We start from the raw sequence: 27189 nt of genomic DNA, 5'->3' as shown, positions 1-27189 counted from the left end.
TTACTATTTATATCTCTCTGGTATATTCCATGTATCATAATTTTTAAAATATTTTAAAATCTGTAAAATATTATAAAATATTAAAATAATCCCAGGCTCCACATATCATTATTTTTCAAATTATTTGTTTACATTATTATTATTTAAATTAAAGCTAAATATTGGGGTGCCTGGGTGGCTCCGTCGGTTAAGCATCTGCCTTCAGCTCAGATCATGGTCCCAGGGTCCTGGGATCGAGCCCCTGGGCAGGTTCCCTGTTCAGTGGGGAGCCTGCTTCTCCCTCTCCCTCAGCTGCTACCCCTGCTTATTCTCTCTCTCTCTCTCTCAAATAAATAAATAAAATCTTAAAAAAAATAAAGCTAAATACTGGATTAGGATTTAGGACGGTGAACCAAACAAAATAAAATCCCTACTCTTACATAAGAGTTTTTACTCTAATCAAGAAAGACACGCAAAAGACAAATTAATAAATACATAGTATAAGTGGAAAATAGAGCAAATAGGATACTCTAGAAGAAAAATAAAGAAGGGCAAGCTGTACAGGGAGGAGGAGTATAGCTCCTTTTTATGCTACAGGAGGAGTGGGTATGGTGGAGGATTACTATTTTACCTAACTTGCTTGGGGAACCTCTCTGGATAAGGCAACATTTTAACAAAAAACTGAAGGAAGTGAGGAAACAGCCCTGGAGGTTTCTGGGGGGAAGAGCAAGGAAAATCTGTCTCCACCAGTAGAATATAAGTCCCTGGACCTGGGAAACTAGTCTGACTTGCTCACCACCGCACATGCAGGACCTCAGCACACAGTAGGTATAAAATCATTTGCTGAAAAACAAATATGAAACATTTCTAGACATAATTATGCCTGACATTTCTCCCCTTGCATATATGATGTCCCTTCTCTCTTCCACTCTAAAGTCACCGCTACTCTTCCAAAATGACAGATGGGATTTGAAAAGTTAAATGCTAGAGCAGCACTGTCCAATAGGACTTTCTGCAGTGATGGAAATCCATATAAGTGATGTCAAACTTGTGCTTATTGGGCACTTAAAAGGTGGCCAGTGCTACTGAAGAACTGGATTATCCATCCGATTTCATTTTACCTAATTAAAATTTAAATTTAAATGTGGCAAGCTTCTACCCTGCAGGATAGGAGAGCTCTAGTGCCAGTAACATACTTTTGATCACACAGACCAAGGAATACAAATCCTAAGGATCGTTTTTGTATTCCTTGTAGACAGTAGACACGTTCCTCTAAATAGCTGAGGTGATATCACGTATTTATTTTAATTTGCATCTCTTCATTCATGAGGCCAAAACTTCCAAACATTTGCTTTTTAAACATCTCCTTTTTAAAAGGTGAGTCATCGGTTCATACACTCAGTTGGCTTTCTTAGAATTCTAAACTCATTTTTTAAAAAGATAATATTTTTCTTAATATCAATATATATAATTGTAGGAACTCTGAAAAAAATACAGAAAATCACAAAATAGAAAACAAAAATTATCTTTAATACAAAAATCCAGATAAAACCATGGTTATCCTCTTAGAATCCTTTCTTCTAATCTTTGTGCTCTACCATGTATATTTTACATAACTGAAATTATTCTAGATAACCAGTTTTGTCTTCTCCTTTTTATACTCATCACTCAAACATTAGTACTTCCCACATTATTAAAAATCCTCAAGAAATAATCTCAATGACTCTATAACATCAATCTTATAGATATATCATAATTTATTGAACCATTTCTCTATTATTAGATTTTGAAACTATTTCTTACTGTATATTATTATAACAGCATGTTGAACTTCTTTGACCATAAATCCTTGATATCATTTCTAATTATTTCCTGAGGACAGATTCGTGGAAAGTAAATTATTTGACACATTAAAAAGGTATGAAGGTCTCTTTTAATGTATTACCAAAATTCTTTTCAGAAAGACAGCATGAATTTACAGTCTCATCAGCAAAGTATGCGAACCAACATTTAATATTATCTCTTTACTTTTATCTTTTTGCCCTTACAACTTTGATAGTTAGAAACTGGATCTTATTCTTCATTGTATTTTTAAAAAATTATTAACAGTTGACTATTTTTTTCAAGGGTTTGCTTGTATTTCCTCCCCTATAAGTCATGAATGCCTGGGTCTTGACCATTTCATTATTAGATTGTTAGTGCTTTTTCTTATCTATCTATATAGATCAGTTCTTTTTTTTTTCTTTTTCAAGCATTGGGCCTTTAAAGATTTATTTATTTATTTTAGAGGGTGGGGAGCAGAAGGAGAGGAAGAGAGAAACCCAAGCAGGCTCTGCACTCAGCACGGAGTCAGACATGAGGCTCGATTTTACAACCCTGAGATCATGACCTGAGCCAAAACCAAGAGTCGGAAGCTCAACCGACCGAGCCACCCAGGTGTCCCAAGTTCTTTATGTAAAGATTATTTAAGCCTTTTTAGAAATATTAGTAACTTTTTTCTATTTTGATTTTTTATTGCTATGTGTGATGTTTTATGTACTTAAATTTGAAATTTTCAAAAAATGAAACATCTATTATTTTCCTTAGCTATTCTCATTCACTACTTTTATGCTTAAAAAGAACCTCTCATCCAAAGACAGATAAATAGCCACCTACATTTCCATCCATTTTTATTGTTCCACATTTATTTCTAAAATCTTAATCTAATTGCAATTTACGCTATTATATGATTTAGGTTACGAACTGAGTTCATTTCACCCCAAATAGCCAGTGTCCTCAAGTGGCATTTTGATTTAGTTCAAATCAACAATTTTTGTTGAATGTCTATTCCATGCCAAGAATGTTCTATGTACCTGGGATCTATCGATGAATAAAATATACAAGAATCACTACTCTAATGGAGCTTATATTATCACTTTAATGTTACCAGAAGTAAGCAAACTACAGCCCATGGGGCAAATCTAGCTATAGCCACTCATTTACATATTGTCAATGGCTCCTTTCCCTTTAGTAATTGCTATAACCGTAATAATAGTGGCCTGAAAAGCTAAAATATGAACTACCTTGCTTTCATGGAGAAAGTTTGCTCATCCCTGAAAATTACTAATCACTTCCTTACTAATGAGTAATAATTTCTTTATGATATATTAGTATCTACATATGTAAAAATCTGTTTATGCCTATTTATTTCATTCCATTGATATGTCCACTTAATTCGATGCTAAGACTACACTTACTTTGTTTTCAAATTGACTTCTTAAGTATTTTTCACTTCAGTGGACATTTATTTCACAAATACATATGGACTACCTACTATGTGTGAGACACTGTTCTAGGTCAGGTGTGCAGCAGTGAACCAAACAGACAAAATCCCTGCCCTCTGTTTGTTTCAGTAGGAACAAATACAAATGTATATAAAAATGTCACATGGGGATAAGTTTTATGAAGAAAAATGAAGCAAGCGAAGGGGTGGGGGGCAGAAGGAAAAAGCTGCTACACACAGGGTGGTAAGTGAAGGCCTCTTTGAAGACTTTTAAGCAGGAACATGAAAGAAGTCTTGAGGATACCTGGAGGACCAATTTTAGCCACATGGAACACAGAGGAACAACTTTTCATGAGTCTAATATCTTTGCTGCCTGCCTAAATCTGGTGTATTTACAGAACACGGATACTGTTTGTCAGGGAATCAGAATGGAATTAAGTGTGTGAAACCTAGCATCAGTTTATTAAAAACAGTCTTTCAGGAAGCTTTTCTTATATGGGTCTTAGCAAGATAAAAGATGAGGGGCTACAAATAGGAATAAGAAAAATACCAATTAAGACTCTTTAGAGAGTTTTACCCAAGAGCAAACAAAGAAGAACCTGGTAGAAATGACTCCAGAGCAACATGAAGAGAAAGGTGGAAGGTGGTATGAATGCCACTACATATTAATATTTTTTTTGCCTTTTAGGTAATACTGTTCTCCAAACTTCTACTAAAATAATCATCTGCCTTGTGCTGGCCGGACCCCACCTGAAACACTGGGTTCCTCCCCAAATGCCATACTTTTACATTGATTGATTTAAGAATGTTGAACCACCCTTGCATCCCAGGGATAAATCCCACTTGGTCGTGGAGGATGATCCTTTTAATGTACTGTTGGATCCTATTAGCTAGGATTTTGTTGAGAATTTTGGCATCCATATTCATCAGGGATATTGGTCTGAAATTCTCCTTTTTGATGGGGTCTTTGCCTGGTTTGGGGATCAAGGTAATGCTGGCCTCATAGAATGAGTCTGGAAGCTTTCCTTCTGTTTCTATTTTTTGAAACAGCTTCAGTAGAATAGGTATTATTTCTTCTTTGAATGTTTCATAGAATTCCCCAGGGAATCCGTCAGGCCCTGGACTCTTGTTTTTTGGGAGGTTTTTGATCACTGCTTCAATCTCGTTACCAGTTATTGGTCTATTCAAGTTGTCTATTCCTGTTTCAGTCTTGGTAGTTTATAGGTTTCCCCGGAAGGCATCCATTTCTTCCAGGTTGCTTAATTTATTGACATATAGTTGTTGATAATAATTTCTAATAATTGTTTCTATTTCCTTGGTGTTAGTCATGATCTCTCACCTTTCATTCACTAATTTTATTAATTTTGGATCTTTTTCTCTTTTTTTGGATAAGTCTGGCCAGAGGTTTATAGATCTTATTAATTCTTTCAAAGAACCAGCTTCTAGTTTCGATGATCTTCTCTACTGTATTTCTGGTTTCTAATTCACTGATCTCTGCTCTAATCTTAATTATTTCTCTTTTAATGTGTGGCTTAAGCATCGTTTGTTGTTTTTTTCTCCATTTCTTTAAGGTGTAAAGATAGTTGGTGAATTCAGGATTTTTCTATTTTTTTTGAGTGAGGCTTGGATGGCTATGTATTTCCACCTTAGGACGGCCTTTGTAGTATCCTATAGGTTTTGGACCAATGTGTTTTCATTCTCATTGGTTTCCATGAATTGTTTAAGTTCTTCTTTGATTTCCTGGTTGATCCAATCAATCAATGTGATAGAACACATTAATAAGAGGAGAGAGAAGAACCATATGGTCCTCTCAATTGATGCAGAAAAAGCATTTGACAAAATATAGCATCCTTTCCTGATTAAAACTCTTCAGAATATAAGGATAGAGAGAACATTCCTCAATTTCATAAAATCCATCTATGAAAAACCCACAGCGAATATCATCCTCAACGGAGAAAAGCTGAGAGCTTTCCCTTAGGATCAGGAACACAAGGATGCCCACTCTTGCCACTATTGTTCAACATAGTACCAGAAGTCCTAGCAACAGCAATCAGACAACAAAAAGAAATAGGAGGTATTCAAATTGGCAAAGAAGAAGTCAAACTCTCTCTCTTCACAGATGACATGATACTTTATGTGGAAAACCCAAAAGACTTCACCCCCAAATTACTAGAACTCATACAGCAATTCAGTAATGTGGCAGGATACAAAATCAATGCACAGAAATCAGTTGCTTTTTTATACACTAACAATGCAACTGCAGAAAGAGAAATTAGAGAATCGATTCCATTTATAATAGCACCAAAAACCATACGACACCGTGGAATAAACCTAACCAAAGAGGTAAAGGATCTATACTCTAGGAACTACAGAACACTCATGACAGAAATTGATGAAGACACAAAAAGATGGAAAAACATTCCATGCTCATGGATCAGAAAAATAAACATTGTTAAAATGTCTATGCTGCCCAGGGCAATCCATACCTTCAACGCCATCCTGATCAAAATTCCAATGGCATTTCTCAAAGTGTTGGAACAAGCAATCCTAAAATTTGTATGGAATCAGAAAAGACCCCGAATCGCCAAGGAAATGTTGAAAAAGAAAAAGAAAGCTGGGGGCATCATGTTGCCTGATTTCAAGTTATATTATAAAGCCCTGATCACCAAGACAGCATGGTACCGGCATAAAAACAGACATATAGATCAATGGAACAGAATAGAGAGCCCAGATATGGACCCTCAACTCTACGGTCAAATAATCTTTGACAAAGCAGGAAAAAAATGCAGTGGAAAAAAGACAGTCTTTTCAATAAATGGTGCTGGGAAAATTGGACAGCTATACAAAGAAGAATGAAACTCGACCATTCTCTTACACCATACACAAAGATAAACTCAAAATGGATGAAAGACCTCAATTTGAGACAGGATTCCATCAAAATCCTAGAGGAGAACATAGGCAGTAACCTCTTTGACATCAGCCACAGCAACTTCTTTCAAGACATGTCCCCAAAGGCAAGGGAAACAAAAGCAAAAATGAACTTTTGGGACATCATCAAGATAAAAAGCTTCTGCACAGTGAAGGAAACAGTCAACAAAACAAAGAGGCAACCCACGGAATGGGGGAAGATTTTTACAAATGATACTATAGACAAAGGGCTGATACCCAAGATCTACAAAGAACTTCTCAAACTCAACACCAAAAAAACAAATAATCAAGTCAAAAACTGGGCAGAAGACATGAACAGACACTTCTCCAAAGAAGACATACAAATGGCTAACAGACACATGAAAAAATGTTCATCATCATTAGCCATCAGGGAAATTCAAATCAAAACCACATTGAGATACCACCTTACACTAGTTAGAATGGCAAAAACTGACAAAGTAAAGAAACAACAAATGTTGGAGAGGTTGTTGAGAAAGGGGAACCCTCTTACACTGTTGGTGGGAATGCAAGTTAGTACAGCCACTTTGGAAAACAGTGTGGAGGTTCCTCAAAAAATTAAAAATAGAGCTACCCTATGACCCAGCAATTGCCCTACTTGGGGACACAGGACGTAGTGAAAAGAAGGGCCATATGCACCACAATGTTCACAGCAGCAATGTCCACAATAGCCAAACTGTGGAAAGAGTCGAGATGTCCATTGATGGATGAATGGATAAAGAAGATGTGGTTCATATATACAGTGGAAAATTACTCAGCCATCAGAAAGGATGCATACCCAAATGCCATACTTTTAAAACACTGATATATTAGAGAGAACCCAAAAGTATATTGAAAACAGGAAGGAGCCCAGAACAAATTTGAGAAGCTGTTATGGAAAAAGCACCAGGTTAGGCTCCAGCAGATTTCCCAGCTCTGCTTTCTAGCTAGGCAAGTCACCCTATGCTAGCAAATTAATCTCTCTGGAACTGAGGGGCAAAATTATGAGGTCAACCTCAATGGTCTTAAGTTCTTTAAACTGTATGACTTTATTTGAAAGTAGATCACCAGCAAGGAGAATATATTGCTTATGGTAAATACCTACACCTTTGCTGAACTGAATCATTCTATGTTGCTACAGAAGGAAGAAATAGGCAAAAATTATAATATATAACAATTTGGCTCAATATTAAGAGCTTTTCACAATTAAAGTTATGTAATAATGAAACCAGTTGTCTCAAAAAAATAGTGAGATCACTCTTACTGGAAATATACAGGCAGGTGCTGAAGAGTGTGAGCTATTATGACTGCCAGTCTCTTCCAACCCTAAGATCCTATGATTCTTTAGGGGCAATTTGCCACATACCTTTCCTCCAGGTTACCTCCACCATTTCTCACTGATGTAAATCAGCTGCTCCAGGACTTCATCACTTCGTGGGAACACCTCCATTTAGCCCATCTCTATGTCAAGTCATTACTCCGCAATTCCAGTTTCCCAGACATGGTTTCTAGCTCTTGCCTGTACTGGCTGTTCTCCTTTTGGTTATCTTCAACATTATTATTTGGTATAGGTATGGAGGAAGCTTGTTGAAATTGCTTTAAAGGCTACATATAACCTTGTAATAATAACAGTGATGTTACCATGATGTGGATGAAATAGATGATATTACCAGCTCTCTGATTAAGTGCCACTCATGTGCTAAGAGCTTTATATGCATTATCTCATTGAAGCCTCCTGGCAACCCTATGAGGAATGTGTATCCATTTTACAAATAAGGAAACTGAGTCAGAGTGGTAAGTACTTTGCTCAAGGTAACTGAGCTAGGAAGCAGCAGAATCTGGACTTGAACGCTGGTCTGGCAATGCCTCTAAAGTACCTACTCTTAAACTACTATATTCTACTGCAATGGTTCCCAGAGTGTGGTCCCTGGATAAGCAGCATCAGCATCACCTGGAAACGTGTTAAAAATGCATAGATTCACATCTACTGAATCAGAAACTCTGGGGTGGGGCTCAGCAATCTGTGCTTTAGCAAAGCCTCCAGATAATTCTGATGCTCACTGAAGTTTGAGAACTACTGATCTACTCAACTGAAAATTTGCCTAGGAAACCACATTCTACTTATTTAAACAACTTTTTGTATTTGAATTTGAGTGTGCGGTGGCTCCTTAATCCCTCTTCAAGGGCAGAAAGACAAAGCCCAGTTACAGAAAAGCCAGGTTTCCTGTCCCTTCCCTGAAATAGGAAGGGTGACTCTTTGTCATTCTTGGTGAGGGGATAAGAGAGCTGTTGTTTTAAAATATAAATAAGGTATAAATAAGAGGGAAACCAGAAGGAAAGAAAAAAAAATGCTTTTTACAGTATAGCTGAGCCACTGTGGTTAGACATAATGAATGGGTAGACTAAAAAGATCTCAAAATTCCCTTCAAGCCTTTATATAATAAATAATATTAAATGTCTACTTAATCAAAAATAGTTAAAATAAAAAATCCTTCCTAGCAGGCATGCTTTTTTTACAAAAAAGAATACCTACGTCTTAGCTTTATAAATACCTCAACAGCAAGGGTGCTGCCAAGGTGGCAGAACCAATGGCAGTTACCATCAGCTTTCTTTGTTTTAAAAAATAAAACTCCTTTTAGCTTTGCAGCTCATGCTGCCTAGAATGTGACCTTGGTCTTTTCAAGCTTATCTTTAGTCCGTGGCACTGTGCAACTCTGCAAATCAGTCTATAATCTCTTTAATATCTTCCTGCACGTGCAATTTTAAAGCTCAGTCATCGGCATATAACCCGTCCTTTACTTCAAGGTCTCTAGAGATCCTTGTAGCCCTTCGGATACAAGGGCTTTCACAAGGACATGGGGGTCAATATGAGTGGTATGAAAATCATGTGTAAAACAAGATTATTTCTCCACAGGTACTGGTTTGCCTGCAAAAGGTAATGAGTGGCTTTTCATTCTATAGAAATGAAGTAAACTAGGAACTGCCTTACTCCACTCATGCTTGAACCTAGTGGAGTTGGCTCATACTACACCACATTGAAGGTAAAATAAGCACATTTCACCTGCAAAGCCCTGATGTCTGAGTCTGAGTCGATGCTTTATTATATCCCCCTTGTCTTCCTTCCTTCCAGAAAGTGTTGTAGGGAGCCAGTTAGCTAGTGGATAACCGTCAACACCCATTCTTATAAGACAGTAGAAATATGGACCTCACTAACTCTCCTCTCCTCCAAATACATCTAAATAAGGCCTGTGTAAAGCTACCAGCACTCAGGAATGTAGAGAGTCAAAAAAAACTGGGACAGCCCACCATAAGTCATCACAGGTCTAAGGATTATCTATACACTATCTTCCACTGGTGAAACTCTTATTTGAACATTATATCCCATCACTTCAAAGGGAAAACTAAAGATCAAAAAACCCAAAATAATAGACCCTCTATGTTATGACAATTCAACATGCCAATAAAAGGCGGGGGGCGGGGGGGAGCTGAAGATACACTAACTAAAATTAAGCGCTATCTATAAAGAAGATTCCTTCCTTCCTTTCTTCATTCATTCATTCATTCACTCAATTTTACTCAAAAACATATGCTGGACAATATCTAGAAAATGCCAACCGGCTCCACATGTCCTCTCCAATTCCCCCACAAGGCCAAACAGGAGGAAATGGACTCAGTAAAAAGCAGGACCTATATTGACTGACGAGTCAAACCAGATGATTCAATTACTGGAGCGCTCTCCCAAAGAAAACTCTGAATAGGCAACACTGAGCAATGCTAAGCCCTGGGTAGTCTGGTCAAGTACCGATCTGTCTGAAAGCAGCGCTCAAGGCCTCCTGAGATCTCTTCCATCTATAGTTTGTAATTGCATCCATGATAAGAGGCTGAACACAAACTGACCTCTGCCAATGTCTTCCCCAACCCATATAAAAAGGCCCCTAAAATTCCACTTAATAACAAATCAATATAGCCAGTGGTAAAAGTAGAAATGGACACTTTGTTTCTATACACAGTATACTGGGTATTTTGTGTATAGGAACTCATTAAATCTCACTCACAATCTTGTGAAATCTTTTTGAATGTAATGGATTACATCCAAAGTTGGAGGGTGTAATTCCAAATTTTCACCCAGACCCTTGATCCTGTTTAGTCGAAATATGTATCAACAACCTAACTAAACATGAAGTAGTGTTTAATGGTGAAAGTGTAACTCACCCTTGCCATGTCCACCAAGAAGTTCTCAAATAATTTCCAAATGTGGTTACTTGTGTAGATTTCTTTCATTTCCACTTCAGTGTCCACATAACAGTGATTAACAAAATTCACATAAGCAATTTTAACCTGTGCAAGTTTCAAATACAAGAGAAAGTGAGTTTTCTTCATTGTTCATTTTCAAAAATCAAATATGAAAAGTTAAATAAAATCTCGGTTAGTTACTATCATGGATTATAGCATGCTTTATGTCTACCTAGAAAGCATTCCCATTTCCCTTCTCTTACTAAAACCCTCCAGGCCCTGACCTAGTAGCCCATTCCCCTGCGACCAGTGTTGGAATGCACAAGTACACCTGACTGAAGCCAAGTCTACCCTAGTTGAGACACTGAGAGTCAAATGTGCTCCCTTTCCCTGTCTTCCTTCCTCTCCCTCCCCCTCCCCTTCTTTCTGTCTCTGTCTCTGACATTCTGTCATTCTCTCTCTTGTCTCTGTCATTCTCTCTCTCTCACTCATCACTAAAGTGGAACAAGGTAAACCCAAACTCCAAGAACCCATCTTCTGCAAGTACATGGAGGACAATTATGCTCAGAAAAAGAGAATGAGGCAAAACCACAAAGGAAAAGGGGACAATGGATGGAAAGAATTCTGACATTGTTTGAACCTCTTGATCCATCAGAACAACTATCCTTCAAATTCCCAAATACAGGATCCAATAAAATTCCCTTTTTTTAATTTAAACAGTTCAAGTTAGGTTTCTGTCATTTGCAACCAAGAGAGTTCTAACATAACGTTTAAACGTGTTGATTAAATAATACTTTAATGCCATTTGGAAATATTTAAGTTACTATTTCTGAGAAGAAACAGGCTCACAGTTTACAAAAAAATTATATTATTTTAAAGTGTAGTACCACTCTTTCCCATATTTAACAAAATCCCTCATAAAGGACTGGGATGAGTCTCACCAACATAGAGTATTTCTAAAGTGTGTAGAACAGTAGTGTTTGTGGTTCTTCTCTTTCCTTTCTTTATTATTTTTTTTTAATGAAAATGTGATGAAGGGTGTCTGAGTGGCTCAGTTGGTTAAGCATCTGACTCTGGATTTCAACTCAGGTCATGATCTCAGGGTCATGAGATCAAGCCCCAAGTCAGGCTCCATGCTCAGCGTGGAGTCTGCTTGGGATTGTGTCTCTCCCTTTCCCTCTGTCCCTCCCCCTGGCTCACATGTGTGCATGTTCTCTCTCTCTAAACAAATAAATAAATGAATAAATAAATAAATAATGTGATGGGTGCTATAAACCACCCCAAATGCATATACATACAAAATCATGTAAATAATTTCAAGGATTCATAGAATCCAAGTTAGAACCATAAGGAATACAGGGCCAGCTTTCATGCCCTTAGTGCTTCTCTCTCCTTGACTAAGGCCAAAAAGCAGACAGGGTGCCTGTGTCAAGAACTGATCATAGGGTAGGGAGACATCAGAACAATTCAGTGCATTATGATAATCATCTTGACAGCAGCTTATATTTATTCATTGTTTGCTACCCTTCAGCATTTTGTATGTAATATCTTCCTTAATTCCATCCTCCAGCAATCCTCTCGGATACATACCAGAACTGTTTCGCTTTAAAATTGTGGAAATGGAAGATCAGAAAGGTTAGGTAACCTGCTGGAATCAGTCACACAGCTAGAAGTAATGGATCCAGGATTCTGACTCATTCTTTAATTCATTTGTTCATTCATTCAAAACATATTTATTAGGTATAGACCAGGATCAGGTAATATAATGGTAAATAGAAACAACCTAGTTGCTACTCTCATCACGCTTATAATCTTGGGCAAGGATGTGAAGGCTACAGACCTTTATTAACAACATTCAAATGTCAAATTTCAAATTGTAGACTCTTATAACTCTACTATGAGAGGCCAAGGAAGTTTTCCTTAAGGAAGTAATGCTTGAATCAAGATACGAAGGATGAAGAGGAGTGAAGTAGGTGAACATAAGGGGCCAGAGTGGTGTGGTCAGAAAGAACAGCATGTGGGAAGAAGTACTGTCAGAATCAGGACCTCAAATAAAGACAGAACCCGGGAATTTAATCACTACACTATGCTTCCTTTCCTGGCCATCTTATTTCAAGCCAATCAAAGCATGAAGTACCCTTGCTATGAAGTGTCAATAATTCCACAAAATAATTTCACAAAAATATATTTTTAAGTCCATCACTACATAGGACTACTGGGAAACTAGGGAAGTTAACTTAACCCTACACTTTTTTAAGTTACTATGATTTAAAATGTTTGGATTTATATCATATTAAATGCATCACACATTTATGAACTTTGCAACAATACACCACAACAGTAGAAAAGAAAGAAATTATTGCAATGTACATTCCTGGAAGCCTCATTAATCCTGTTGGCAGACAACCAGTTTTTAATGAGTTTTTTTCCCTATTATCAGAGCCAAACAAGGACAGAGGGTAAAAGAATGATGTGCGAATAAAGCAAAATGCACGTCCATATTTCCAAGAATGCATTTATTCTGTAAAGCAAGGCAAACCTACCGAGTCTAATAGATGATACTACTGCACTATCCTGGCCTCTCCTATTAATGATCGTGAATTATTTATGAAGCATCTATTGCATGCTCAAGAACATACCAGAGGTAACAAGTAAAATCTCAGTTTTATCACACTGCCCATACTTAGAATTTAAGAGACTCCTAGAGTAGCTTCCAGTAAACCAACAGTGGCTCTACTTTGAAAAAGTTTACCATCTTTCATAGCTTCCTGTAGAACTAAAAAAGGAAACTTTTTATGCTCTTTTAAATTTTCCTAATTATATAGCTAAGTACAATTTCTTGACTAAATACATTATCTCATTATAAATAGTATGGGGACTTGTGGCACTTATGTACTTCCGTGGCTGCTCAGCTTTTGCCAGTCTTACCTCAGGGATGCAGTCATCATGGGTCACCACCCTCACTATGTCGTCCAAGGGCAGAAGGGAATTGCACTTGATTTCGGTGTAGACATTTTTCCCCTCTGTGCATGCTGCTAGCAACTCCACCAGGGTGATGTGGTAAGCTAAGGGGCCACTCTCATCCCCTCGGTCTCTCTCTGAACACATCATATGGAGAAGGATGGGAAATGATGCTCTATCATTGTAAAATATCAGCACATCTTCACCCCCATTTATCAACTGAAATGATAATAAGAGAGTCTACATAGCAGTCCAAATGTTCATCCTTGCAGCTATTGCCAAAGGTTTGGTCTATCTGGAAACACATGCATCTCCTTCTAAAAACACAGATGATATTGCAAAAGCAGAACTATACCAAGGCAAGATGGTAAAAAGATTCTAGTCAGGTGCCAAGTGATTATTTATGAATACTATCACAAGCAAGCCAGGGAGATAGGGGAGAGCTGGATGGGGACAAGAATTAAATGGCATAGATGATAGTTAATCATTCCCCAGTGAATTATCCCCTGAAATTAAACCTGCAAAATATTTCAAGGAAGTTGCTTGCCTCTACTTCAAATGGAAGATGCCATTGCCAAGACATGAGAAGTCTCCTAAGTCTAATTTTACTAAAGCAGAGTAAAATATCCCAACCCCCTTCAATAGTGATGGAATAAAAAAGCATGTACTTTGAGCCAAATGCAACTTTACAAGAATCTGGAAATTCCATGTGTTGTGGGCACCAGTAGGGAATGGAGGTAAAAGCGGAGATGAGAGAAATGGAGAAAAGACTTAAAATGAGAAAGAGACAGAGAAACAAAGAAATGGATAAGCAAGAGCTTTTAGGATATACATTTTCCTTCCTATTTTATTTATATAATTTTAGTGGAGAATTCCAGCAGGTGGTACTTTTATTGCTCAAACTGCATAATATCTTATTGTCTATTATCAGTACCAATTTTCTAACCCCAATGGGAGATATTTGGGGGATATATTTTTTCTCTATTTTAATTAAATTGATAACAGATTTAAATCGATAAAACAACTGGCTTGCTTTGAACGTTTTTTTTGAAAGAGAATGTACATGTGTTAAAATATGTATTATATGTCAACACAATATAATATTACAAATACTTCTTTCCACATAAAAACACTTCCCCTAATTGGTATCATAAAATTTTGCTAATTTTTATTTGCTGCTTTCCCATTTTAATTCTTTCCTTGATGATCATAATGCAAAATCAAATTAGTTCCCACATTTCTAGGCAATGAAGAACAATTACGAATGTAAATATAGATAAGGAAAAGGTAAATTTTAAAATGATCTTTAAAATGCTTAATAAAAATAATTTACATTAAAAATTCAAGGCTTTAAGCTGAACTAATTTTAAGATTTCTATGGCGCAGGAGGGACTCACATTATATCAGTATAGGAGTCCCCCTCCCCTCATTCCCAAATTGAAAGTATATAATTATGAAAATCCCCTCAATCAATATAATCTATTACATAACTGTTTGGTAGCCAGGGTTGAAAGCTGGCTTAATCCATCCAGGCCTTTAGAGAACCATTAGGTCACAGAGCAATGGTTTACCCAAATGGACTCAATTTCTCCAAAGTACCACTTGGTTCCTGGTGAGTAACTTACTCATTGCATAAATCTCGCTCAATGTCAAATATCACAATGAAGAGAACAAAATAAATGAGGTACTTCAACCATTTGCATTTCTTAAATTTTCAACTTAAGCTTCCACATATCATAAATCACTGATGGATAATTGCTATTAATTAACTTAATGCCCTTCAAACCCTTCTGCAAACAGTAGCAGAGAACATGGATTCTTTCTTTCAGGAATAGAGCAAAAAAGGCAGTGGGAAAACAGAGTTACAACCATCTTTGTTACAGACTGAAAACTTAAAAATATAAAATGTGTCACTTTCATTCTCAATTATAACATCTCACAGAATTTTGCTATTTAAAGTACACAAATTCCTTAAGGATCAAAAAGAAAAGGGCGCCTGGGTGGCTCAGTCGTTAAGCGTCTGCCTTCCGCCTGGCTCATGATCCCAGCATCCTGGGATCGAGTCCCACATCGGGCTCCCTGCTCGGCGGGAAGCCTGCTCTCCCTCTCCCACTCCCCCTGCTTGTGTTCCTGCTCTCGCTATGTCTCTCTCTGTCAAATAAATAAATAAAATCTTAAAAAAAAAGAAAAGAAAAGAAAAACTCGGAAAATTATGCAATCAACTTAATGGTATGTTACTTCACCAGATTTAAACAAAATATACTTGTTGCTTAAGCCATCAGGACGAAATTATTTTCCACACCTATGCTGTGGGGGTGTTTTACACTATACTTTAACAGAAAACACATCCTTGAGCACATTACTTATGTGAAGCTGTTAAAATGAAAACCGAGAACATACCTCTGTCATTATCATATCCTGGCATTTCTTCACATATTTACCATCTGCTTTTACAATCGTTTGCAAAAACCTCAGGTACTCCACGTGGCGGCCGTGTGTCTCGATGCAATGCACAAAGTGCTGCACCACTCTCTCGCTGATCTCATTGCAGAGGTGGTAATTGTTCATGAAGATGTGCCGCATGGTTTCTGCTTCCAGGAGCTAACCAGAGAGGAATGTACCCTTGTAATTCTAACAAGATCAATTTTCTGTTTTACAGTGCTTAGACTAATTTCCCTGCTTGTGATCAGTTTTTTATTTTATGCAAAGCCATAGTGAGTTTCCTGGGCAAGCCTTCTACGAAATGCAATGAGATCATTCACCACTAAAAGCAAACTGAGCTCACAGAGGAATTTAGTTGGAAAAAGGAGTTGATTATCATAAACGTCAACGTGTTGGCAACAGGATTCTTGAGATTAATTATCTATTACTCAAAGTTAGTTCTTCCCTAGTATCCACTGACACACATTTTACAGAGTTACCTCTACCTTTGAGTTTTCCATATTTATCTCACTCATGGCATTGAAGTTGCTCTTGGTTCTACTAGATTTTTTCCTAATGTTAAACTATATACATATAAAGGAAGTTGTCACTTGCAGGTAAAATTCATGTAATATTTCAAGTTTCTGTGAATGTTTCCTTAATGGAAAAAAAACAAAACATATTCACTTTTAGGGAGAGAACCCTTACAAGGAAAAAAATAAGGTGGTAAAGACTAATATGGTGGTAAAGATTAATAAAATTCCATTCATCAATGCTGCTAAAACAAATCGGGGGGACACTTTACTATCAATATTAGAAGTCACTCAAATACTTACACCGGGGGTTAAAAACAAATTCAGATGTTTATGAAGGAGAACTTGGTTCTGTGGATTTCCCCGACAGAAATTCTGCAGGAATGTGTGGGCCAGATTCATCACTTCGTTCATCTTTTCATCATTCTGTAAGTGAAAGAGTAGCGATGATACAGAGAAACAAATATACCATAATACCAAATATTATGAAAAAGCATTTTCTTTCCCACATGTTCTCTTATCCTCTCTGCTACTGTGTTTTGCTCCCCTTCCTCTATGCCCTTTCTGTTTCTACACCTCCCTACCCCTGCCGTTATCCCACTGTTACCATCATCCCTCACCGTCTTGTAGATGTTTCTCACCTTCTCTTTATTTCTCCTTCTATTACCTATTCTGCTCCACTCTCTCAACCCCTCTTTGTTTCAGTCTTTCTCTCTTTCTCCCCAACCTCTCTGCCTATCCACTACATTCTCCCATCTGCCCACAGCTGCATCTTCCTCCCCAGCCTCTGTGCCCACAGCCTCTTTGCCCAGAGCTCGTATGTCCTGCCTTCCTCTCTCTCTGGCCCTTCACTCTCTCTGTTCCCTCCCTTCTCTGCTTCATTCCCATCCTTCTCATCCCTCCCTTCTGTGGGACTTGCTCTCTTTCCCAATATTTTCATGTATCTGAATCTTCCTGTTTCTTGTTTTCTCCTCTTTCCCTACCTTCTAGATCCTCCTCCTTCTCAAACTCTTCCCTTCCTGCTGCTTTTCCCAGCATCCGTCATCCCTCATCCTCTTGCTTTGTCCCTAGTCCCTTTCTTCTCTCCATTCACTTTTCCTCTATTCCCTGCCCCCGCCCCGGTAAATTTCTCTTTCTCTCTCTATATATATTTCTGACCTCATCTCAACTCTATCCTCCCCCCAACCCTGGCCTTTTGCTATTTATTTTTTTATTTTTTATTATGTTCAATTAGCCAACAAATAGTACATCATTAGTTTTTGATGTAGTGTTCCATGATTCACTAGTTGCATATAACACCCAGTGCTCACCATCACATGTGCATTCCTTAATACCCATCCTTTTGCTATTTATCTTGTCTATTTCTACCTCTTTGTTTTCCTTTTCCTTTTTGCTTTCTGATCTCCTCTATTCCCCAATCTTTTTGGGTTCCCCTCTTTCTGAACACATGTACTCGTAAGTTGCTTTCCGTATACACTGTCATTTTCCAAAATCCCATAACACTATAGAAATAGCACTGAAGCCACCTAAATTCTTTCTGAGTAGTTGATTATCCAATTTGTCATGTAGATAGTGTCAGAGATACAAAATGGACTCATATTTTTAGTAGTAGTTTTAATAAATAATTTAATGTTTTCTGTTTTTTCTAAGAGTCTATAGCTTACGCCATCTATAACTAAACAAACAGCCCAGGATCATTAATAGGCCCATTTCCTCATATTTAAAATAGGGATGATTTAACTAGAAGAGTAAATGAGACCAAAAACTTGATTCTTGATTTAAATATAGGAAATTTTAATTCAAAATCTACTAACACTTCCCTCTACTTGTGTAATGCAGGGATAGTTGAAAGACATCAATGAGACTTCAGCCACAGGAATACCCAGTCCCCACTGAAAGCTAGCCAACACAGAAGAACACCAGGACCAGTTCCACTGTATTTGACATTTCTTTGAAACTCTCCTCTTACTCTTTTTTTTGTTTCTGCACCATCCAGTTATTAAAACTGAGCAAATCTATAAACATAATGTAGTAGTAAAATACTGAATGCTAAGTTATATTACTAGAAGAAGGGACTTGGTCACTTGTCCAATGCCCATGTTACAATATCAAAGATGAAATAATGTGGGTAGTAAATGCTGAGGATTTAATACCTTTTGTTGCCTTTCAATAATTATTTTATTGCATTGTGTGCCATAGAATGAATTATGCCACCTAAGAAGGGTAGAATTGATAAGTTTACATGTTAAAAAGTAGGCTGAATCAGGAAGCAACCCCATCTGAGGAGTGTAAGTCCAAGTGGGGAGAACACCTGCACCAGGAGAGGCATGGCGTGGCAGGTAGCCCGGGAGATAAAGGGGGCATCCACCCTGGTGCCGTCAGAGCCCGAGTGAGGGGCAGAGGGTGTCCATATGTAGCAGGGGGCCGCTGCAGTGATGGAAGATTAGCTATTTACTGTATTAACAAATGAGTATTTCAACACACACGTATGTTCCTTGGCTTTGTCTCTTTAGAGGGCCTAGAAGAACAAAACCCCAAAAGCAGTAAGTACACTTAGTTCTCAGAACTTTGCTTCTACAATCGTTCTCCCCCAAACGGAACTGGGGCCACTTAAAGAAATGGCTGATTCCAGAGCTGGAGTAAGAAAAATGCACGGTGACCCTGGAACATCTTAATGTGTGAAAAGCAAAGAACTACTCAAGAATGATGTGCATGTTAGAGGACAGAGAAGCTAGCTCAAACGGGAGCCACTGGGCAGACTGGGGACCATCTGAGAATAAAAAAGATAATTAGAGAAGCCTAGTGTAACCTACGGAATAAAATGAGCATCTACAAGTTTATACGGATTCAAATAAATAAGTGAATAAATAGATTGAAAGTTTGATGAAGAACGGTATATTTACTTAGTTTCAAAGAACCTCTCCACAAAATACTCATTAATTACCAAGGGAAAATGAGTACTTCACAGTGAAGAATCCTGGCAGACACCACCTTAATCAAGTGATCAAAGTAAACACCATCAGTAATGGGATCAAAATCAAAATCATGTGCCTCTTGATAGGAAGTGGTGAGAAGAACTTAGCCTCACTTCTGTTATGTTCCTGCCAATGATGCATAACTGAATCTAATTACGAGGCAGTATTAGCTGGCCCAAATGAAGGAACAGTCTTCAAAAGAGCTGGTCTGTCTTCAAAAGTGTCAATTTCCTAGGAGTGCCAGCATGAGGAGATAAACAAACATGACAACCAAACAGCACCCGTTTCTGAAGTGGACCTTTTTGTCAAACAGGATACAGTTGAGATGATGAGAGAAATACGACTGGCGCCTGAGGATTAAGTGGCAGTCAAGTGTCATGCTCTTCCCTGATCTGGAAACTTGTCATGTGATTATGCAGAAAGAAGAGCATCCTTTGCATAGGAACCACACACCAAAGGGCTCGGGGCTGATCAGGTTGGCGACTCACTTCCAAGCAGTTCAGGGAAAAAAATTCTTGTAACTTTGTTATATATTTGAAATCATATCAAAATAAAAACTTTTTTTAAAAAAAAGTAACTAAGCACTAACCTTTTCATAGGGTATCTTCAGAAGATCCAACACCACCGAATGAGCTCCCATATTTTTCAGTAATCGTTGATGTTGATTCCGACACTTTTTATTCTGGACACAGAGTTTACTTAGTCTAATCAAAATCTTTAAAAAGAAGAAAAGCGTTAAATATAAGGAATATAACATTAAATGTAATACACAAGCAAAAGTTATTTGCCACCCAAATATAAACCCATATAAAAACATTTGACATGTGCTGACCTCCTTTACAATCCGGTAATTATTGCTCTTATTGCTGTCAATCTGAGGTTTCCTCGTTCCATCCTGCACCAGACTTAAAATGCTTGATTCCTAAAATAAACACAAGTATGTATTTTTACCCCATACATAGCTTTGTAATAAATTTATTTATTTTGTAATAAATAATAAATATATTTGATAATTATTTTGTAGTTTATTTTTCAACTTAAATGTTACCGTTCTACTTTTTTATCCCATAAAACGTTCCTTGGCTTGAAGGAATCATGCAAATTACCAATTCCCAATAACAGCCAAATTACATGATAGATGGTATTACTAATAATTAATGAGTTAAGTTAAAAAGGAAAAGTTATTACACAGTGTATTTCCTTATGCTAAATATACCAGACATATCATTGCTTTACAGAGCCGATAGGAGAAGGAATAGTAAAAATCCAGGGGATAAAATGTGTAATTTTATCATGAGGGATAAGCTACAGGGGGTAAAAAAAAGGTGAAAAAGCATATCATAACAGCTGAAAAAACATATCAGAGATGTAAGGAAAGAACACTTTAACCCAAGAATTCTCTGCCAGGTTACCATGACATCCCTAAGAGTCACGACTTGGGGCCAGCCAAGCATGTACAGAACCATGAAAATGAAGAAAGGAAAATAAAATTTAAATTAAAAAATAATATTTTAAGTTAATAAATTAATAAAGCTTATTAAGAGGTCCTGAAATGCCAAAAATATTTCACTGTAACAACCATTATCTGTAGCAGCACAATAAAAGACAAATATAGGGAGTGACATATTTTAAATATCAACTCTTATAATCACTAAATAAAAATAAAACACATTACAAATAATTTAATAGCTGAGCATTTATTAAGACTTAATACATGCCTGGTACTAGACAAAGGTGAGTGGATCTAAAAGAAATAGGGTGTGTGGTCCTTCCCACAAGAAAATTACAGTCTAACTAAGAAAACTGGAAGAAATATGAAAATAAAGATTTGAACTGAGCAGAATTCACTATACAGAGAGAGAAAGGGAGATTAGCTCTATCTTTAGACAGCTTTATGAAAGAGGTCAAGTGGAAGCCAAGGTCTTGAAAGATGAAAACTATTTAAGCATGAGAGACATGTGGAGGGAGGGGGGCACTTGTTAGGTGAAGAAGTCACTTTAGCCAAAGGTACTGCAGAAAGAGCCCATATGAGAGTGTACAGAGGATGGCAAGAAGAGCTAGGGCATGTTGCAAGAGAGAGGGCAATTAGTAGAGTGGGACCTGATTGCCTTCCTAATTTACAATATGTATAAAATGCCACTGGGATGAATGTCAAGTCCAGCTTGAGTCAAAAACACACTGAACTCCTGACTATATTGATGGTGTTGGGTTCTCACAGTTAAAGGGGACCCCAATCTAAGTTCAGGGAAAAGTAACAAAAATATGCAAAGACAATCAATGTAATTTCATTTGTCCCAAGCTGTTTCCATGACAAATTCACAAAATTAATACAAACCAAGAAAGAAAGGAAAAAACTGTCCACGCTCGTCAAAGAATTCTGAGGAAAGCCTTCAAGAAGGAGAGTGACTTGACCAGTGCTGACCCATCACCACTTAGTAAGCTTTGTATTCGTCTTTGCTTCTGTTCCTGGCAAATACTGTCCAAGATAGAGGCTTCCAATCTGAATGCGATCTTAGCAAATAACCCCTCCTACCATTTTATGGAGCAAATGAACATTTCCTCTTTTCCACCTGCAAATTCCAGTACCATCCACAAACTTACCTTTCCTGCTGTGTCTCAGAGGAAAAAACAAAAAAACAAAAAAACTTTTGGTGCATAGATTTTTCAAATTCCATCTCCCCTGCCTCCTCTCCGTGCTTCATCTCTGTTTCTTGTGCATCAGTAGTTTCTGCTGTCTACTGATTCTTTCTCACCTCTTTAAAAATATGGCTAAGTTGAGGATAACCAAGCATTTTTCAGTGATACTTCCCCCTCCTTGGGAGTACTCATGCATCTCAGGTTATGGCCCCACTAGATTTCTCAAAAGAATACTCTCTACCACACTGTATTAAAATTGCTTTATGTGCCAATGACTCATAATCACCAAAACTTTCTTTAGCATTTGATTCTGTAGCTCACTATCATTTTCTTTAAATCCCACTCTCCTTGTTTTATCGTGCCATTGATAGTCTTCAAAATTACTTTCTACCTTTCTGACCACCTGTCTCTTGCACTCAACAGAACTGGAACTGCAAAAAGTAAAGACTAGTGAACGCTGAAAACATTCACAGTGTTACTGCTGGAGTCCAGGATTGTGTCACCTATCCATCCTAACAAATGCTAGGAGGGAAAGGAAAACAGTCCAACCTCCACTGCAGGTAAATAAAGAGAAAAAAGAATGCGAGAGATTGTCTGCGAGACAACAAGCAGTAAGTGAATCCTAAAAACTTGTAGAAGCAAATGTAAAGCTACATACCTAAGAGAAGCCAGTGCAGTGGAGGGAAGGAGCCCAAGTGCTGATATGAATGGCAAGTATTTAGATGGATAAAGACGGGGGGTCAGAGAATGAGACAAACAGGTTTTCTATCTGATAGCAAAAATTATTGATGAGAAGCAGAAATTTCAAAAGCCAAAAATATAATGAAATTTCCTTTTTCTGATCACAAAGGTGGAGGATGAAATTTAAAAAGGCCATGTTCATTTTTTTTCTGGAGGAAAAGAAATATTAAAGAAAACCAAGTTTGTACTACAAACCAGGATTAAGATATTACCAAGTCTAAAGATTGACAAAGCTCCTATAGTGGAAAGGAGATGTTTCTGATACATGTCACCTTTAAAAAAATCAGTTGCAAACACAGGCAAAGCTTTAGCAAATATATTTAAGTCTATTTTTCAAACAATGACCTGAAGAAAAAGCAACTGTCTTGTTTTAAGAAAAGTAATCTCAGGCAAAATGTACTACATTACAAAAAGCTATGCTCTTTAGTTCAGCCCAGGGGAAGATACAGACAATGCTAAACTCCATAAGTATGGGAATTATGAAGAATAATTATTCTAACTTAAAATTGCCAGCACTCAACAAAAAGAGGCAGCACTGGAGAATTCAATAAGCAGCCCCTTTTAATTTCAGAAAATAGTTCAATGTAATTAAACAGAACAAAAATATTAACCCACAGAACATCTGGATGATTCCAAAGTGTATCAGGGGAATTTAAGAAATATGTGAACTATGTAATTACAGTTAGGTTTCATTTTCTTATTTTGATGCCAAAATGCTCTAAGTAAAGGTGTTCCAAAAGTTTTCCTCCAGAAAGGGCAGAAATTGATTATATGTTTTATACCCTATGTAACTTTGATCTTAGGTCCGTGGCCAAATCTACAAAGTCATGCCTTCATTCTAACATCAAAATATTAGTAAGGTACAAAATGCAGAAGTGTAACTTATGCAGAGTCCCAGAGCTGAACAGGCTCAGAAAAAAAATGTGTAACACTGAGAATGGTGCCATGCATATAGTAGATACCCAAATTATCCTTTTGACAACTGTGATGAAGAATAAATATGGCACTCCAAAAGTATTTGCACTTTATTATAATTATTTCTTGTCATCTGGAAGAATTTGAACTTATTTCCTCTAATGGAGTATGGGAAACCACTAAGTTCAGTGATTTCATAGAGGCAGCTAGATTTTTAATTGCATAGCATATACTGTAACATAAAACAGCAGGTTTAGAAACAATATAGCAAGAATAGTCTAGAAGGGTCTAGATACTTCTAGAAGAGTCTAGAAATTGGATGGGTAACAGAGTTCTAGACAGAGACTCAAAGAGTGAATACCTAAGCAAATACTGATTCTGAATATAGCTACCCCCCAAAATTTATTTTGCATCAGTCAAGCAAACTCTTTTATATCAATAGCAAAAATTATATAGGGAAGTGATATTGTATGAACTATCTGGTGAACTAAATATTGGCACCAATTAATGGGAATCTGGCTCCTTAATTTAAACAAGGGCAGTCATGCTTATTAAAAAAAAAAAAAAAAAGACTTTCCAAATCCTACAATGTAGAACTGCCTGCATCTGCAGCTGCATGATTAAAATAGCTCAGTGCACGTCTTCTCTTTGTCCCCACCCCAATGAAGTTAAAGGATGTACTTCTTCAGCAATGTTGTCAAGTCAGCAAGTCTGCAAAGCATTCTGCTCCCCGTCTGTATCCCTAGCCTTCTCTTCCTATAACCATTATTCAACTCCATTAGTGACATCACTTACCAATCACCATTCTCCCAACTTCGGATGTCAAATGCCTTCATTTCCCTTCCCACCTTCTTCCAAAACATGAAAGAAAATCCAATAACCAGTCTTTTATATTTTGATTCACCGATCAGATTATAATTTAGTTGAAGCTCTTCATAACAAATGTCACCTCCTTCAGACAACTGAATGATAACCTTACTGTGGAATGATATTTTTTTCTCCCTCCCATCTAAGAGTAACATCATATACCAGTCATTTAGGAAGATACCTAGAGGGTTACAGAGCCCTAAAATCACCCTAGATCTACTTATCTGACTTTGCATGTAAAGCTAATTTGGACAATTATGGGGTCATGGCTGACAGTTTCTGCTTCCCTGGTTGGCATCTAAGGCTGCTTGAAGACTTGGCCCAAGATCTACAATGTGCAGAAGAGGTGATGTCCACCATTACCGGCAGATAAATTCCCTCCAGACTTCCCTCAGCTCAAGCCCAAACACTTTCCCTTCTAGAGGGTAAAAACATATTCCTAACCTAACCCCAAACCTGTTTTCCTTTCCCTTTGTCCCAAGACAAATACAATATTGGTATTTTCTGACTCATGTGACATCATTTTAATTAGTATTTGATGATGTTTAATCAGATGTCCTAGAAAACATCCCGAATCTCCTCAACTATCTATATCTCTGATAAATAAGGTACCAAAAAAGGGTGTGTGCCACTACAGTGCATTAGAGGGATATTGGAAAAACATTGGGAATATACTGATGATGGGTATGTTCAATGTGAACTCATAGTTGTTTTCATAAAAATGCAACAGGAACCCATTACAATACAGCAGTGTATAATACTTTTTATAATACTTTATTTATATAATGTAATATATAATAGTTTTTTAGGTAATCCTCCCCAGTATTTTATAAAACATAGAAAGGATAGACAACCCTCTAGTCAGCAGGGTGACAGAGAATAACAAAGCACCGTACAGGAAATGAAAACAGCAACATAATAGAGCCCTTAGAGACTATGTCTGATACCTGATATGTTAGGTGAAAGAAGCTTCCCCAGTCACACTCATATCACAACACTCCCTGATACAGCTGTGAGAAGGGGGTTGTCCATATAGAATGTAAGACAAAGCCATTGGCATCTTCTTTCAGACTTCCCTCTTTGGCAAGCAATCACTACAGAAACATTAATACCTGGTCTAATGACCTCTGCACGCTCTGATGTAAGTGAATCAACTTCTAGAATTTTCTTACAAGCCACCTGCTGAGGAAAATAAACCATATAGGAACTTAGAATCCTCACTAACAACTTATATTAAATTGAGAACAAATGGCAAAGCAAAAAAAAAAAAAAAAATTAGTGAGAAAGTAACCATTCTTTATAACAAGAGGAGAGTGCTCGCTTCGGCAGCACATATACTAAAATTGGAACGATATAACAAGAGGAGAAATACTAAGTTTATCCTAAAACAGCATTAATTGTAAATGTAGTCCCAAAGGACAAGAAGGGAAAGGATTCTTACAGTGGAAGTAATTTAAAGAAACAAATTCAGGAGATACAAGCATTACATTTAAGAATTTACATGACAACCAAATAGAATGAGGATGTGTAAAAGTAGCATTTGGCTCAAAACCAAAAATTAGTTTTCAGCTGTATGTCTTGTGAAAGGACTTATTCTGTGACACTCATCTACAGCCATCACCTTCAGTAGCATTTGCTCAGAGGCAAAGGACAGGGATATGTAATGTTATATAAATAAATGAAATAAATATACAATGAAGTCTGGGGCAAAAATTTAAAAAAAGGAGGGGCGCCTGGGTGGCTCAGTCGTTAAGCGTCTGCCTTCGGCTCAGGTCATGGTCCCAGGGTCCTGGGATCGAGCCCCGCGTCGGGCTCCCCGCTCAGTGGGGAGCCTGCTTCTCCCTCTCCCACTCCCCCTGCCTGTGCTCCTCTCTCAATGTGTCTCTCTCTGTCAAATAAATAAATAAAATCTTTAAAAAAAAAAAAAAAAATTTAAAAAAAGGAGATAAGAAAACAAATTTCAGAAAAGGGAAATTCAGAAAAACATGCTCCAAAATTAATGGATAAAAGTTCTTCATGCAATGACCACAGTGTCCCTCATTGATCAGGTCATGTAGGAAGGTTCTGTATAAAGCATATGGACTCCATCTAAACCAAGCCATGAAGGTTAGACATTCTACCAGTTGCTTTTGTCAAGAGTTAGTCAATCATAAGTTTTGCTAAAGAAACAAAGTTTATGTAGAACTATTCTCCTTGCTGTGCAGAATCAAAGTACTAACACTTGGAAAAGCACAGTATTTTTTTTTTTTTTTTTTTTGCAGATATCCTTCTAGAGGGATCTGCCTTCTTGCTTGCTTGCTTTATCAAAGGAAAAAGATCAGAAGTGGTAGGCAAAGAATGGAAACCAGTTTTTGCTTTTAAAGAATAATAGCATGGGGCGCCTGGGTAGCTCAGTCAGTTAAGCGTCCAACTCTTGATTTTGGCTCAGGTCATGATCTCAGGGTCATGGAATTGAGCCCATGTCAGGCTCCATGCTGGGCATGGAACCTGCTTAAAATTCTCTCTCTCTGCCCCTTCCCCCCTGCTTGCACGTTCTTTCTCTCAATAAAATAAAAAAAAATTTTTTTTTTTAATTTTTAAAAGAATAATAGCATATGGAGGTAGCAGAAAAATCATGAGACAAGGAAAATGTATCTCAAGAGAAATAGAGAAAAAGCAAAGGAGGGAAGCAAAGAAAAGGAGGGAGAGAAGAAAGGAAGGAATTAAATTCATTCTCTCACTAAGATAAATCTGCATAAAA

At 37.3% G+C, this 27189-nt stretch overlaps 1 protein-coding gene across 1 annotated transcript in view; it reads right to left on the bottom strand.

Moving 5' to 3' along the window:
• ITPR2 (inositol 1,4,5-trisphosphate receptor type 2) overlaps positions 1-27189 on the bottom strand; it is a 482328-nt gene that overhangs the window by 253489 nt on the left and 201650 nt on the right. Inside the window, exons 27-32 of the mRNA XM_044915443.1 lie at positions 20122-20211; positions 19879-20004; positions 16618-16740; positions 15761-15961; positions 13328-13579; positions 10379-10504 (exon numbers count right to left, since the gene is read on the bottom strand). Coding sequence (XP_044771378.1) covers positions 10379-10504; positions 13328-13579; positions 15761-15961; positions 16618-16740; positions 19879-20004; positions 20122-20211 — 918 coding nt within the window. The remainder of the gene's footprint in view (positions 1-10378; positions 10505-13327; positions 13580-15760; positions 15962-16617; positions 16741-19878; positions 20005-20121; positions 20212-27189) is intronic.

This window comes from Neomonachus schauinslandi, chromosome 5 (genome assembly GCF_002201575.2).
Source record: "Neomonachus schauinslandi chromosome 5, ASM220157v2, whole genome shotgun sequence".
Lineage (NCBI taxonomy): Eukaryota > Metazoa > Chordata > Mammalia > Carnivora > Phocidae > Neomonachus > Neomonachus schauinslandi.
This window is presented reverse-complemented; position numbering and strand designations above follow the sequence as displayed.